This window comes from Neofelis nebulosa, chromosome 7, assembly GCF_028018385.1.
Source record: "Neofelis nebulosa isolate mNeoNeb1 chromosome 7, mNeoNeb1.pri, whole genome shotgun sequence".
Lineage (NCBI taxonomy): Eukaryota > Metazoa > Chordata > Mammalia > Carnivora > Felidae > Neofelis > Neofelis nebulosa.
This window is the reverse complement of record NC_080788.1, coordinates 145,909,396-145,924,833: the sequence shown is the minus strand read 5'-3', so window position 1 is coordinate 145,924,833 and position 15,438 is coordinate 145,909,396. Positions and strand designations below refer to the sequence as shown.

At 52.2% G+C, this 15,438-nt stretch overlaps 1 protein-coding gene across 1 annotated transcript in view; it reads left to right on the top strand.

Annotated features, from left to right (window-relative positions):
* Window positions 1-15,438, top strand: part of CDC42BPB (CDC42 binding protein kinase beta) — a 99,906-nt gene that overhangs the window by 37,063 nt on the left and 47,405 nt on the right. Inside the window, 4 exon segments of the mRNA XM_058740352.1 lie at window positions 1,149-1,240; window positions 6,336-6,419; window positions 9,505-9,600; window positions 12,012-12,160. Coding sequence (XP_058596335.1) covers window positions 1,149-1,240; window positions 6,336-6,419; window positions 9,505-9,600; window positions 12,012-12,160 — 421 coding nt within the window.

Sequence of the window (15,438 nt, the reverse complement as noted above, 5' to 3'; positions counted from 1 at the left end):
GGGCAGAGAGAGAGGGAGACAGAATCCGAAGCAGAGCTGTGAGCACAGAGCCCGATGCGGGGCTCGAACTCATGAGCCATGAGACCGTGACCTGAGCTGAAGTCGGACGCTCAAGCGACTGAGCCGCCCAGGCTCCCCAATTCTCCCTTATTGGTAACTCCCTTCCCTGACAGTGAGGACCCTGGCTCCCGTTATCCTCAGTTTGTTCATTTATTTGATCGGTCCTCCTGGTTACGACCTATCTCCCATCCCGTTGCCGTTCAGGAGCGTCCTCTTGACCCAGCATCTCCCCGTAGGGGCTCCTGAATAGGAGACCCTATTCAGCCCAGCACGCTGTCCACAGAAACCTGGCTCAGTTTTCTCCTCCCTACAACGTGGATAATAAAAGGATGATTATTCTGTTAGCTGTGCATGCGCGCATGGAACACGTGAGTGCCGTGTAAAGTGCTTCTGCCCGTTTCTTACCGAGGTCACTGCTAGAGTCCCCACGTGATTAGCAAGGATGGTTACGATGTCCGGGAGCACCGCCTGCACTTCAGAGGTGGCCGCCGTTCTGCGAGAATTTTCTGTCTCGTGTTCCCCCCACCCCATGCCAGGCTGCCCCGTGGCTCCACGGAGCCTACTCACCTCCAGTGTACCTGCTGCTTGTGTTCACGACCAGCGGCAGCGGACCTCTGTGTGGCAGCGTTTGTCACAGCAGATGCTGAAGGACAGGGGCCGAGGATGAACATCTGCGTAGTTGAGCACAGACACAGACTTCCCAACACCTGTCAGATACCAAGCATTTTAAAAAGTAAACCTTTGGGGCGCCTGGGTGGCTCAGTCGGTTGAGCGTCCGACTTCGGCTCAGGTCACGATCTCGCGGTCCGTGAGTTCGAGCCCTGCGTCAGGCTCGGGCCTGATGGCTCAGAGCCTGGAGCCTGTTTCCGATTCTATGTCTCCCTCTCTCTCTGACCCTCCCCCGTTCATGCTCTGTCTCTCTCTGTCTCAAAAATAAATAAACGTTAAAAAAAAAAAAAAAAAAAGTAAACCTTTGTTTCCTAAAAAAGCTATGTCATGTAGTGGAATGCCCCAGTCAGGTTGTTGAATTTTTACATAGTACCAACTTACTAGAGTAAATTGTTGATTTCCTTTTTTTGAATTTATAGCTAAGCCGTTTACACAGCTGGTCAAGGAGATGCAGCTTCATCGAGAAGACTTCGAAATAATTAAAGTAATCGGAAGAGGTGCTTTCGGTGAGGTAAGATGAACTTCTGTTTTGCTCATTTTGCCTAGAACGGGAGAGCAGCCGCCGCCACCAGGCGTCTGTAGGACCCTGTGCATCGATCCGGGGGACGGGTCGTTGTCACTGTCACTTGGAGAGTAGTTCTTGGTGGGCGGAACCTGCGGGGTACAATTAAGAGGAGAAAAATAAAAACAAAAGCTGGTGGCCGGTGAGTTACCCTGAATATTGTCTGGACCAAAATCGTCTCTTTGAGACAAAGAAGTTTATTAAAAGTCCACTTGTTAATTGAAAACATCCCGGCAGTCACCTGCAGAATGTGGGGAGGCCACAGCGGCCGCGCCCGTCACCAGCAGCCTGCCCGCCATCAGTGCTCGAGCTGTGCCTGGGCCCGGCCTTCTCGGCCTCATCCCGCCCCCGGCCCGGCCTCTGCAGGGGGCGGCCCGTCCAGGCTCCGCGTGTGCAGCGTGCGTCGTGCCCCCACCGAGGCTCCGGCCGCGGCTCCCCCCGCAGACTGGGATCGGTGGGTGTACGCTTAGTAGCGAAGAGCCGAGCCTCCAAAGCTTCTGGATGCGCTGACCCCTCCGCTTAAGCTTTCCCCTTAGCTCTGCTGCTGGGGCGTCACGTGTGGGGCCCAGCGGTGACCCGCCCTGTCCCGTCACGCGTGCTCTGCCTGACGGTGACCCGACCTGCTGTGACGAGAAGGTGCTCCAGAATACTCGGGACTTGTGTGCCAGGCGTACGTTTCCTCCCGTGTCCAGGTCTGGTTTTGTTGTTTAGTGAGGAGAAAGAGACCTTTCAAAATTGAAACCCGATTCAGCTCAGCATGTACTTTTGCCGACTGTCTCCCTGGCAGCAGGACCGGGCCCGGGCCCTCGCGGGGATCTGCGGGGACGCCGCACCCCTAGCACCGGGTTGGGGAGGCGCAGGGGTGCCGCGGGGCAGGGGAGGGTCGCTCTCCAGAAGAGGGGGAGACAGCGGTGTTGTGCCACAATAGGCTACGGTGATTTTCACTGCTCTTCTTTGCAAAGAACTTAACTGCACGGCTCGGATTTCTGAGCTTCAGAGAAGGTGGCCTGTGTCACCTTTTAAGTTCCTCCCAAACTCAGGAAATCCGTCCTTGCCCAGGCCTTCCCGAAAGTCCTTGGGTTCTCTCCCCTACCTTTGCTCCCTCTCCAGGCTTTCTCGGCCTGTGTAAGTCCCTCCCCCACCCCGGGGCCCCGGGGCCCCGGGGCCTGGGCTCAGATCGCCATCGGGCTCCTCTGGCCACCCGGCCATCCTGCGACCCGTCTGGGTTCCCTGCACGTGCTCACCAGTCCTCCCCCGCCGCAGAAAGAATCTTGGATTCTGTGGCTAAGGTCACTGCCACTGTTTGGTAATGGTGGCGTCACTGCCATTGCCTCCCCGGGGTGCTCTTGCAACCCTGCACCTGATCTACTGTCTTACACCAGGTTTCTCAGTTGGCCCAGCGATGTTCTTCGTGGCGGTTTGTTTTGGTTCCTCCAGTACTGGATCGGGGCTGGCATCGGGTGTCCCACTGAGTTGTCATGTCCCCAAATCAGTTGTTAATGTTGTGTAAGATTACTTCTGTTGGTTTTCTTTACGGAAACGTCTCATTTTGGAGGTGCTTGTAGCATCGGCTCTCTTTGATGCAATTAAGACTGAGTTTTGGGCCAAGAAGTTGTTTCTGGTAAACTAAACAAGATTTTTACAGCTGGTTTATTTTATAAGTTGTGCAATTAGAGAAAGCTTGTTCAATATACAGGAGTTTTTGTTTTTACATTAAATTGTACTCCTGCATTTCACTTCTACATGTTCTTGGTTTGACACGTGTTTTTCTGTGGACAGATGTTTTCTTTTTCCTTCTGGGTATTTTATCAAAGGCACTGGCATATTTTCTGGACATGGCCTGTGCCCAGACAGGCCTCTTCTAAAGAAGTAAGCTTCTAGTGAGAGATCAGAGTGCTCTGTGTCTCATTTTCAGCAAGATCTGGATTGTTCAGAAGTTATCGGCTCTGCCATTTCTTCCAAGTGAGGCCATTTCCGGAGTAAATACTGAGTAGCCTTTTCTCCCCTATTGCACCCCTCTGGTAACCACCAGATTGTTCTGTGCATCGATGAGTCTGTTTCTGTTTTGTTTTGTTTTGTTTTTCAGATTCTACGTAAAAGGGAAATCATTTGGTATTGGTCTTTCTCTGTCTGAACTTACTTCACTTAGCATTATACCTTCTAGATCCATCCATGTTATTGCAGATGTTGAGATCTCTTCCTTTTTGCGGCTGCGTAGTATTCCATTGTAGGTATACATGACATCTTCTTTATCCGTTCATCAGGCAGTGGACACGTAGGTTATTGCCACATCTTGGCCATTGTAAATAACGCTGCAGGAAACGTAGGGATGCATCTGTCTTTTTGAGTTAGTGCTTTTGTTTTCTTTGGATAAATACCCAGAAGTGAAATTGCTGGATCAGAAGGTAGTTATATTTCAAACTTTTTGAGGAACCTCCATACTGTTTTCCACAGTGGCTGCATCAATTTGTATTCCCACCATAGCGCACGAGTCTTTTCTCCAGATCCTTGCAGACACTTACTTATTTTTTTTTGTCTTCTTGATAATGGCATTCTGACGGGTGTGAGGTGTGATACCTTGTTGTGGTTTTGATTTGCATTTCCCTGATGATAAGTGATGTGGAGCATCTTTTCATGTGTCTTGTTGACCATCTGTATGTCTTCTTTGGAGAAATGTCTGCTTAAGTTTTCCGCCTGTTTTTAAAATTGGATCATTTGCTTTTTTGATACTGAGTTGTGTGTGTTCATTATCTATTCTAGATATAGCCCCTTATGGGATATATCTTTTGCAAATATCTTCTCCCATTCCATAGGTCACCTTTTGTTTGTTGATGGTCTCCACTCATGTGCAGAAGCTCTTTAGTTTGATGTCCCAGTAGTTTATTTTTGCTTTTGTTTTCCTTGGAGAGAGATCCAGAAAAGTATTGCTAAGGCCGACATCCAAGAGGTTACTGCCTATGTTTTATTGTAGGATTTTTATGGTTTCAGGTGTTATATTTTATTTAAATCTTTAATCCATTTTGAGGATTCTTTTTTTTTTTTTTTTTGCATGCTATAAGAAAATGGTTCCATTTCATTCTTTTGCATGTATCTGTCCAGTTTTCTGAGCACTGTCGAAGAGATGGTCTTTTCCCATTGTATATTCCTGCCTCCTTTGTCAATTAATTGATCTGTGTGTCTGTTTTTGTGCCAGCACCGTACTGTTTTGATCACTACAGCCTTGTAGTATAGTGTGAAATCCGGGCACGTGATACCTCCAGCTTTGTTCTTTCTCAAGATTGTTTTGACTCTTTGGGGCCTTTGTGGGTCCATACAAATTTTAGGATTATTTGTTCTAATTCTGTGAAAAATGCCGTTGATATTTTGATAGGGATTACATTATAGTAGCTTTTGTTTTTAACACTAACATTTCACCTATTGATTGTAGCTGATTTCTAGGAAGAAATCGACACTTCTAATGTGATGACATCACGTGTGCCCAGATTGCGTGTTCTGGGACACGTGGGAGAACTCACCGAACCTTTGTTCGGCATTCTTTGTTCTTTATTCAGAATCGGAGCGAGCTTGGTTAGTGGTTCTAAGACCACAGCTAGTAAACAGCAGCTTAAACAGGTGTGACGAGAAGAGCCACCACCGCGAGCACTCGGGTGGCAGTGAGAGAGAAGACCGAAGGAGGTGACTTGAGGACGACTTCCACATGGCGGGCTGCGGGAAGCCGTGTGCTGTGGGAGGGGCCTTTGACCCTCACCAGACTCTGGGGTTCCATCAGGGCATGTCCTTTGTGGACCCCCCGCCCTATCGTCAGGCCCAGGGAAGATAATATTTAATCATAACTGTCTTTATAATAATCCTTAAAGTGCAGGCACTTGAGGGTGAGACTCTGCTGCTTGTTAGCATGTTATTTAAACCTCTCGGCCTCAGGTTCCGTATCTGTAAAATATGGATATAAAAATAGCCACCATCGAGGACTGTGGTGAGGGTTACCTGAGAGGGTGCAGGTCAATTTGTGAGCAGAGTTCCTGGCACGGGGAAAGTGCCTGGTGCACGTTAGCTTGTGTGGTTACTTTGACGATGTTACTGTATGACATGCATCGTTTAGGAAAGCAAGGAAGTAAATAATTGTTTATGCCTGCCGTGTGGCTGTCTGCCATTGGCAGCAAAAAGGGACAGCCATACGTAAGTAGCTTATGGTTTTGTGATGGGGACTTAGGCCAGTGAACGATTTTTGCAGGGTAGAATGTGCCGTGTGCTGGCGCAGGCATCACCTCTGGTATTGGTAAGTGATGTCAGAGCGCGTCTGAGATTTGGCAGGGACTGGGAAATCCAGTAGGACTTCCTGCAAGAGGTGGCATTTGAATTGTACCTTGAAGAACGTGGCTGCCAGCCAACATGCCGAGTGCCCGCTATATGCCTAACCCCGTTCGAAGTGCATTTAGGTGTATTCGCTGGTTTGTCCTCATAGCAATCTGGGGCCAGTACTGCTATTACCCCTTTTCTAGTTGTAGAAACCGAGGCACAAAGAAGAGGATTTGCCCAAGTCCCACTCCAGAGCCCACGCCGGCACTCAGTGCCCCTTGAAGAACAGATCGCAGAGGCAAGAGCTGGCATGTCAAGGCCGGCGGTGGGAGGAGGAGGTAGACGTAGCACCAGTGGGGCAGGTGGCAGGAGCGTGGGGACGGAACCCTTGAACACGGGGAGGAAAGGTTGGGAGCAGTGAGTGGATTTTTAAAGTTTTTATGGTGAAAGTCCCAGGCACGTGTCCCAGGCTCGCCCGGGGCGGCCAGCCCCGCTGTGCGCCCACCGCCTGCCACGGAAGTTCTTGGAACTGAGCAGGGACATGCATGTTGTGGTGTGGCGAACGGCAAGGTTCGATCTTAGCAGGACGGATCTGCATTTACGTGAAGAACTTGTGTCTCCTCAGCAGCTCGTTTTCCAGGGTTTCATTTCTCCGGGCACTTGAGATGTCACTGTAGTTACGTGACAACGTGTGCTGGCTTTTGGTTCCTTCAGCTACGTTTTTGTTAAACTCCTGTTTGTGTTCCAGGTTGCTGTTGTCAAAATGAAGAACACTGAGCGAATTTATGCGATGAAAATCCTCAACAAGTGGGAAATGCTTAAAAGAGCAGAGGTAAGCGTGGAGTAGTAAAGAGTAACAGGAGAAGGGGGTTGTGAGGGGCATGTGCTGGGTCCCCACCACAGTCCTCGCAGAGCTGGGCCTCCCCCCTCCCTCCTTGACAAGAGCGACCTGTGTCTTGTCGCCACCGTCTCCGCCCCTCCCGGCGCGCACGCCTCCCTGCGCTCTCCTGCGCACTCCTCTCTCCTGTCTGCGCCAGAGGGCCCCCCCCCCCCCCCCGGCCGAGGGCTGCTCACTGTAAGGACCAATCGAAACCTTTGCGGGAACTCTGGGCATTTATCTCAGCTCTGCTTCCTGTGCACAAGGCATTACTGGATCTGGAGCCCGCGTAAGCACAGAGATGTCTGTGTACGCCCTCCCAGAGGGAGGACGGAGATCGTAAGCAGAAGTAGGTGGTCACTGCTTGGCAGGTCTAGATGCGCTTTTCCTTACTTCGGTGTCCCTCCCTCTGGGGCCTGTTTCACGGTCCCGACCCTGGCCGCTCCGGCCCCCGATGGAGTCGGTGAGGCTGCTGGGCCAGCCCGAGCTCTTCCTCTGGTCCTACCAGACTCACCCCCGGTCTGCCTTCACCCCCCATCCTCTGTGGTCCTCCACTTTGCGTCAGGGAGCCAAGCATCCTTCCTTTCCAAGGCTCTGTCACTTACCCTGTGTCCTCTCGCTGGGCTCCCCCAGGCTGAACGCCCTCAGCGCCACCTCCGCTGCCCCAGCTGTGAAGCAAGCTCACCCCGGGACTGAGCGCCCCTGGGATTAGCCACCTCCTCCTCCGGAAACTGCTTCTCTGGTTTCTGGCCTCTCTTGTCGTGTCACTCTGAACCTTCCTTGTAATTTTAGGTGGCCCTTCCTGTGCTCGGTAGTTCTTCCCTGGGATGATGATGCCACTTGGGCAGATACCAGTACAAACGTCTGTTCTGGTCAGATCCCTCCCCTGAGCTCAGGTTGTCGTCAGCTTGGTGGGTGGGCGTTCTCACTCAGTATCCTCAGTGCGTCCTACCTGTCCGTCACGGCCTGTTCTCCTTCCCCGTCCCTACGCTCCTCCTTCCCACCGTGGTGCCCGGCACCGGGCCTCTGCCGGATGAATGCAGGCTGGTTAACTGAAGCATCGCTGTGTTTGTGGTCACCTGGGCCTGGGGACTCTGCCTCAGGCGGCACCGCGGTGGCCGTGCCTCGGCCTAAGCAGCCCTTCGTGGCACCGTCAGCGCTCTGGGGGTCAAGGGAAGTCGCTGGAGTGACTCTTCTGTGGGAACAGGGTAGCTGGTGATGCATAAGAGTTTGGGGGAGGAATAAGCAGGGAAATAAAGGCTAGTAGCAAATTCATTTAAGTTTATATTTTTAGAGGAGTGATTGGTTGTTCAGTGTCAGCCTCCAGACCGGGGTGTGTGTGTGTGTGTGTGTGTGTGTGTGTGTGTGCGTGCGTGCGTGTGTGTTTAAAAGTCCCAAGGTTGGGGAGAAGTGATTCTCACCTTATCATAACTAGTTAGTATTTACCCAAATGTCATGGGGAGTACATTCTGAAATTATGAAATTTAAATCTGGTTACCGAGATCCTACCTAATTGGCATAGTTGGAAAAGTCCAAGGATGTCTGCTAATTATTACAATTATCCCAGGGTACATGTCACGGGATACATGTCATAGGATATATGTGTGTGTGTGTGTGTGTGATACATATAAAAACATAATATTATTGATATATAACAGGGTTAAAGTGATTTATCTTTTTATTCCTAATAAATTAGTTTATTGTGAACACTAAATTAATCTTTGAAAGCATGACGTCAACAAGAGGGGGCGGTGGAAAAGTCGCTAAGCTGTGAATTCATAACTTTGTGGGTCGTGCTGTGCTTTCTAGCTCATCTGTTTTGCTCATTAAAAAGTACTGAAAGTTCTCAAAACAAAACTGCTGAATAATACATATATTTCCTGTCTGTGGGTCATCATGCTGGTGACCCCGAGTTTAAGAATGGCTTTTATTCTAAATGTGGATGGGTAGACCCTTGAGAACGTGGAGCCCCGGCCCTGGGGCTTCCTTGCAGCTGCCCTGCGCCAGGCCCTGTGGGCTGGGGGGCCGCGGGCTGGGGGGCATAGCTTTGGTCTCTGCACGTTTGGACATAGTAAGCTGATTGCTGGTCCATTTGAGTTGTTTTATCCGCTTTTAATTAGTAGAATTGGGGCACATCTACTTCAGTCATTTTTTTCCGAAATAAAAAATTTTAAAAACAAGTTTAGAATAGAAAGCTCATAGGACAAAACAAGTTCCAGAGGTCACTGTGAGTCTCATGAGAGAGCAGGTAGGACTCCCCGGTGCCTTGTGGACCAAGGGCTCCCATCAGTGCCACTGTCATTTTTGTTAAGCTTCGCAAGTTTCAGATCTAGAGGGAGTTAAAATCTTAGGTGATCAACAAAGAGAAAGTTTTATTATGATTATGCCAAAATACCTGGTCACTTTTAAATCTAGGTACCACCTGTGTAATAAAGCTCTTAAAAAAAAATAAACCATAACAGCCTAAAAGACAGCCTTTTACCTATATGGTGCAGACCATACTTCTTCACAGAATCCTGTTATGACCATGGCACCAGTTACCGTGATTAAATCACTTTCCAGCGCTCAGCTCAGTGAGCAGGTGTGTGCCCTTTCCTGCCAGCCACGTGGCTGCTAGACTGTAGGTGTGTGACAGCGAGGGGCAGACGCGGGGCGGCCACATCCCAGGCTATCGAGAGGAAGCCGGTCTGGTCCAGAGAGGTCGGGCAGTGCTGGGTGGGAGGGGCCCACCTAGGAGAGTGTTGCTGAGATCCACCTGTGAGCAGGGCCGACTCTCCTTTGTCGGCTGCAGAGGTGGCGTGTGTGGAAGGGGCAGGGGCCGGGCCCGTCCTGAGGAAGTGAGCTCTCCGAAGCCTCGCTGCAGGAAGGGCCTGGGGGAGGCGAGGGTGCGTCTGGTTCCAGGTGAGTGAGGGAGGCCGAGCTTCCTGCAGCCTGGGAGGCAGGTGACGCGTCTCCAGAGCCTGTCACAGCAGGGGCCCCTCTGTTCAGGACCGTACTCCTTGGACGGGCACAGACCGACTCTCCCCCTGATTCTTCACAGACTGCTTGTTTCCGAGAAGAGCGCGACGTGCTGGTGAACGGCGACTGCCAGTGGATCACTACTCTGCACTACGCCTTTCAGGACGAAAACTACCTGGTATGTCTGGGTCTCAGGCGCTTCAAGAGTCTGTCAAATGGCATGTGGGTGAAATTGGTTGGTTCCTTTGTGCTGCTACTAAAAACCGAACAAGGCGGTTTGGAATTGACAGTGTTTATATGTGCTCGGAGAGAACGAAGGGGTTGCTTTAAGGTAGTAACTGGGTGGGGTTTTTTGAAGGCAGACAATTCTCATCACGAGATAACCTGATTAGTTTTGTTCCCCGGGTTTATTACATTTAAATAAACTGGGGCTTCGAGACATTTTCCATCTTGGATTATGTTTGAAGAGAGAGGGCCGCGAGGACCCACAGTGGCTCAGCCTTTGGCGCTGAGTGGGTAATCGTGTCACCTACGATGCCTGACGCTGTCCGAGGACACTGCTGCTGTGCAGTCCTCCCCGAACGAGCGGGGCTCGCTGAGGTCTTCTGACGTGGGTTTTGGGGGGGACTCTTGTTATCTGTTCCTTCCGACCTAAGTGGGGGCTTTCAGTCTTGACCAGTCAGTCCGCTGTGTGATTGACACGTGTGCCCCGAGGTGAGCGTAGATGCCTGTAAAACAGACACAAAACAGCGGCTCACAAGGGAAAAGAAGCCAAACCTTTGCCCCCAGCTGCTCTTAATTCCAGAGTGACCGTGTGACCGAAGGTTTGCCTAAACCTAAAAAGGTCCTCACGTGGAGCTCTGGGTGTGCGGGGCAAGCACCGTCCTTGGAGAAGCTGGTCTCTGCCCGGCTCCTCCTGCCTGCGCAGCCCCAGCGGTGGCCGCCGGGGCTTCGAAGGTCTGCACGGCCTCGGGCCAGGGACCTGAGCTCGATCTCCCTGAGCTCACCCGCACTTCTGTGCTCCGTTCCTACAGCAAGAGGGACATAGGGTCTCTTTTATTCATCTTACAACCGTCTCTTTCCCACGTCAAAGACATCCATCGGTTTTGAATGTCCAGAATTAGGTAACATGGTTTGTTACACTGTTTATTTAGAATTTACAACATACATGTTTATGTCTACAGAGGGACCGTTGTGTTTATCGAGCAGGGGCACGTGGGTTAGCTCCGTCTCCCCAGGGACCCCGTGCCTTAGGCCCTGAAGGTTGTCACCACGTTTTAAATGGGGCATCTGGAGCGGGAGGGGACGTAGCCACTTGTCCACACACAAGCGTGTGACGGGAGGTGGTGCTCAGGGCCCTTCCCCAGCAGACCGCCAAGTGCACATCACCCCCGCTCAGAGGCGACCATCTCAGGTCCATTTCCGAGGAGTTCAGGCGCAGATCTGTACAGAAGGAAAACGACATATTTTGTTTAATCTTTCCTGAAGTCAGCGTAGTGTCTTGCAGTCTGAAATGTCTGATAGAAGATGGTCAGTTAGGAATCGCAGCCAAGAAGGCATCTTCTTGAGTGTTTGGAGTTGCACAAATAGAGGTACAGTGAAAATCAAGAAGGAAGGCAGGGGCTCCGGGCTTTCTAGTGTGTGAACCTGGGCCCTGGTACTGGGGTTCGCAGGCCCGTGGCTGGCTGCTGTCTCTGCCGCCCCTGAGTGGTGCTGTCGGGCAGGTTCCTTCTCTCTGGGACCCCGGCAGTTTCTGCCTTTGTGGGGTGGTGGAGAAGCAGGCCTGGAGAGCGGGGCAGGCCGCGTCAGGCCTCCTTCCTCATGTGGAGTCATTGGGCTGCCCCACAGAGCCCATTCTCGTTGTTACTCCTGTTGGAGGCATCTAAACTTGGCGTGTCCTAAAAATTAAACCTGTTTCTCCAGTGACTAGAAGGGTGTTGCCTTGTTGACTTAGAATCCCTGTGTTTCATGACAGAGGAAATAATTGGTCTGGTTCTTACTCTAAAAGTAAGTTTCTGCCTTATGGCCCCTTAGTTTACTTTCTTACGGATTCCTTACAGTTCTCCAGGAGCCTATCGATCATATTCAGTGCTGCTGTAAAGCATTTTCATTTTTCTGTTTAGAATTCTAGGCAAGCATGGAAACCGTTGAGACTCGGCTAGATGGGTGCTTGACTTACTCCTACCGCTTTCTTAGGGGCCGGAGAACTTCTCCCTTCGCCCCGCACGCCCGCCAGCCCGTGGTCTGGCCTCTGCCTCCACATAGTACTCCCCGGTGCCTGTCACCCTCCTCTCCTTCCAGGACCACGTCCTGGCCTCCCAGCCCCTCTCCTGCCCTGCTCTCGGCCCCCATCCTCTGCGCTGTTGTTCCTGAAATTTGTTCTCCGTCAGATGCCTAACTGAAAGTACGACAGTATATGGTGCAGGAAGGTACTGAGTGGGGAAATCCTGGATGACACAGGAGCAGCTCGGAAGCCAGCGCTCCACACTGGAAGAGCCGGAGGACTTCCGTGGTAGAACTTCGGCCTTTCGTTGTCAGGCCTCACGCTGACTGAATATTCTGTTCTCTCCCGCCTCTTCCCACCCGTAGTACTTAGTCATGGATTACTACGTGGGTGGTGATTTACTGACCCTGCTCAGTAAATTCGAAGACAAGCTTCCAGAAGATATGGCAAGATTCTACATCGGTGAAATGGTGTTGGCCATCGATTCCATCCATCAGCTTCACTACGTGCACAGGTACGCACCTTTTGTGTTTTATGGGAACGGCATTGAATACGTGAAGATGCCCTTTCGGGGCCCCGAGACTCTGTCGGAGGCTCCAGGCCGCCCAGAGAGGCCACGCGGTTCGCAGACCCTGGGCCGCCCCGGCGCCTGGCACCAGCAGGTCCCAGCGTTACTGTGACGACGAGGATGCTCGAGCGCGGGTCCCCCAGAGCCGCCTTGTCTTTAGGTGTCTTGCTGACATCAGCTCATCCTCCCGCTGCTGATCCCTCCTCCCTGGGGTGCCCGCCCCCTAGTTCACGGGTTCCCTGACTGTCTGCCGTCTCAGCCACAGCACCTTCCCTGGTGCACGGCCCCCATCATGGCACTCACAGAGGAGGACTGGGTTGGGGAGAGGGGCTCAGCACGGCATACCTCGCTCGTACCTCGTACCTCGTACCTCATACCTCACTATACGAGCGAGAATAACTGGTTCCGTGTGGCCGTGTGCCTCCAGCCCCCCCCCCCCCCCCCCCCCCCGGGCGTGCTGCGGGCCCACCCTGCATCCTGCGCGGGCGCCACCTCTGTGTCTTTCTGCTGCTTAAGACAGCGAGTTCGTCCTGTGGGGTTGGCTGTTTATTTTAATCATTTTTATCAAATACGTTCATGGTAACGGTTTTTTTCAAGTCAGGTAGCGCTACAGGGCTTAAGAGAAAGCACGCATCTCCTGCCCTGCCCGGATTCCACTGGCCGCAGGTAGCTCGTCGGCTTTTTACACTGTTTCTTGCGCCATTTGCCTCATATTCCTAGCTAACCGGCTTCTCTCGCCATTTCCTTTTTTGCAGAGGAGGGAGAGTCAGATCACATCTGTTCAGATGCAGTTTACTCTTTCCAGAAGTAGCTCTCTCTCTCAGCCCTCTCCCACGCGCACTCTCAGACCTCCCTCCCACAGCGTCCCAGTTCCTGAGCGATAACTGTTGCTTCAGTCCCTGTCAGGTTCATCGTGGAACGCCTGTGTGAGTGTCACAGATGGGCCTGGCGGTTGCCGCATCTACTCTTCCATAAGCCGTTTCCTCCGGGGGTGGCAGTGGCCCTGAGTCCCCACTGGCGGGCTTTTCCGTGGCAGCCGTCACCGGTTACCCCAGACTGGCTAGTCGTCCCCTGTGCTGAACTACAAGGCTCTGCGCGCAGAGGCCTGATTTTTCTTGGAACCACTGCTTCCTCCTTTCCCGCTCCCTTCTGCCCTGGGTGCCTCTGCCAGCATTCTGAGAGTTCTTTCCCCGGAGACGCCCCCGTCCCGTCTCCCGGGATTGGATCCCTTGCTGTCCAAGTGACACATCTTCCTTTCTTGGTCTATTCTTTTGATCTGGCAGCATGGATTGTCTGTGGTCTCTGGATCAAGGTGGCTTGTGAGATCATGGTTTTGAGATCAGCATCTTAATTCCATCCACATGTGTGACTGAGGGACGATCTAGTAAGAATTTCAGATTGGAAATCACCTTCCTCGGGACTGTGAGGGCATCACCGTCCTCTGTTGGGAGGCTCACGGCCACCGCGATCCCCCCGGCGTCACGTCGGGCCCCGCTGCCGCCTCGCCCGGGGCCCGGCCTCTGCTGCCCGTCAGGAGGTTTTCCTGAGCAGACACAGCTCCTGCCGCAAGGGTGGCCACGGCACGGGGTGTCACAAGAACAGCCCTTCAGGTCTCACCGTGAGTCGTACCTCACTGCTCAGTGGGGAAACTGAGGCGCGGGGGCCACGTGCCCCTGCCCAGGGCACTGCCCTGTGGGTCCAGGTATCACTGAGTAAGCAGAGGGCGCGGCTCCCAAAGAACCTTCACTTTTAGGGCATTTTCTCTTTTTTCATGGATTCTTTAATGTCGCTGTGCTTGCTTTTCTAACAGTTACTATAGTTGTTTTCAACATTCGATTTTATATTCTGACAGAAATTTGACTAATTCATACCAGAGCTAAATGTCTTTGTATTTGTCACCGATCTCCAGGGAAATTAATCTGACCACTTTTTCAGTGGCTTATTCTCTCTCTGTTTTCCCTAATTAGAAAGCTTTTCCCTTGTTTCCTTAATTAGCTATGTAGAAGCTTCACTCTGTCATTTGATCTCCAGACATAGCAGGAGAATGAAATGTGTGATTGACCCCCCCCCCCCCCCCCCCCCCGTCAACTCAGTATTCAGACTTAGCACTTGAACGACCCGGTCTGAAAACCAAAAGCTTGCATTTTTGCTAGAAAGGCTACAAAGCCAGGTTTGGTAGGAAGTCAGTCCTGCCCCAGCCGCAGGTGGTAGATTCGCTGTGGGTCGAAGCAGCATTCGACGGGGCCGGAAATGAGTGTGTGTCGTCAGCACAGCAGCCGTGTCCCTGCTGGATTTAAGAAGCAGGACTCAGACCCTGCGCTACAGCTGTGGGGCCTTTTCTGTGGCTGGATGTGGGCCGCGGGGATTGGGCCGTGCCCACTGCCCTCCGGCCGGGCTGCTGCAGGCAGGCAGAGCAGGTGCTCCCTGGCTTTGGCAGCGTGGGAAGCGGTGGGCAGCCGGGACCAGGGAGCACGGCACACAGGCGGGCACGGCCCCTCCCGGAGCGGTCAGCCCCAGATCACAGCAGAGGCAGAAACGAAGAGTGACAGAGTCACTTGCCTTCGAGGACATGACGTCCCCAGAGAGAACGGAGAGTGCAGCTCAGAAACAAAGTCAGAACGGTGCAGTTTTAAGAGAAGGAATATCCGGAGAACAAAAGCCAAAACCGGAGCAAATAGAAAGCTGCGCGGGGGAGATGCAGGATGAAGCAGAGGAATGTGACGAAGGTGGCCCGGGGCGGCCGGCAGGCCGGTGGCCGCCGTGGCTGTGGAGCGGGTCTGATTTTATCTTTAGGAGGCCCTCCTGTTGTCCCAAGACCAGCTCGCTTAGGAAGTGTGTCTTTGCCCCAGTGAGGCGAGATGACATCTTTATCACGCACGCACTCCCCGTGACGTTCTGTCCTGTCGTCTGTCTGTCTGTCTGTGCACCAGGGCCGTACCGCTTTGATTTTGGAGGCAGAAGCCGTGTCGGACTAGTTCCCCCATCGGACCCCTTTCTTTCTCTCCAGGGCTTTTCTAGCTGTCCTCACGCATTAATTGATCCATGTGAACTTTAGTATCAGGTTGGCTCCAAGAAACAGGACATGGGAAAATTTTTAATTTGATGGGCCCGTCAGTCTGTAATGCAGTCCCCTTTTTTTTTTTTTTTTTTTTTTAACTTCTGGAAGGTTCTCTCAGATTGTAGATTCAAATATCACGTTTTATTCTTTTATTCTTTCAATTTCT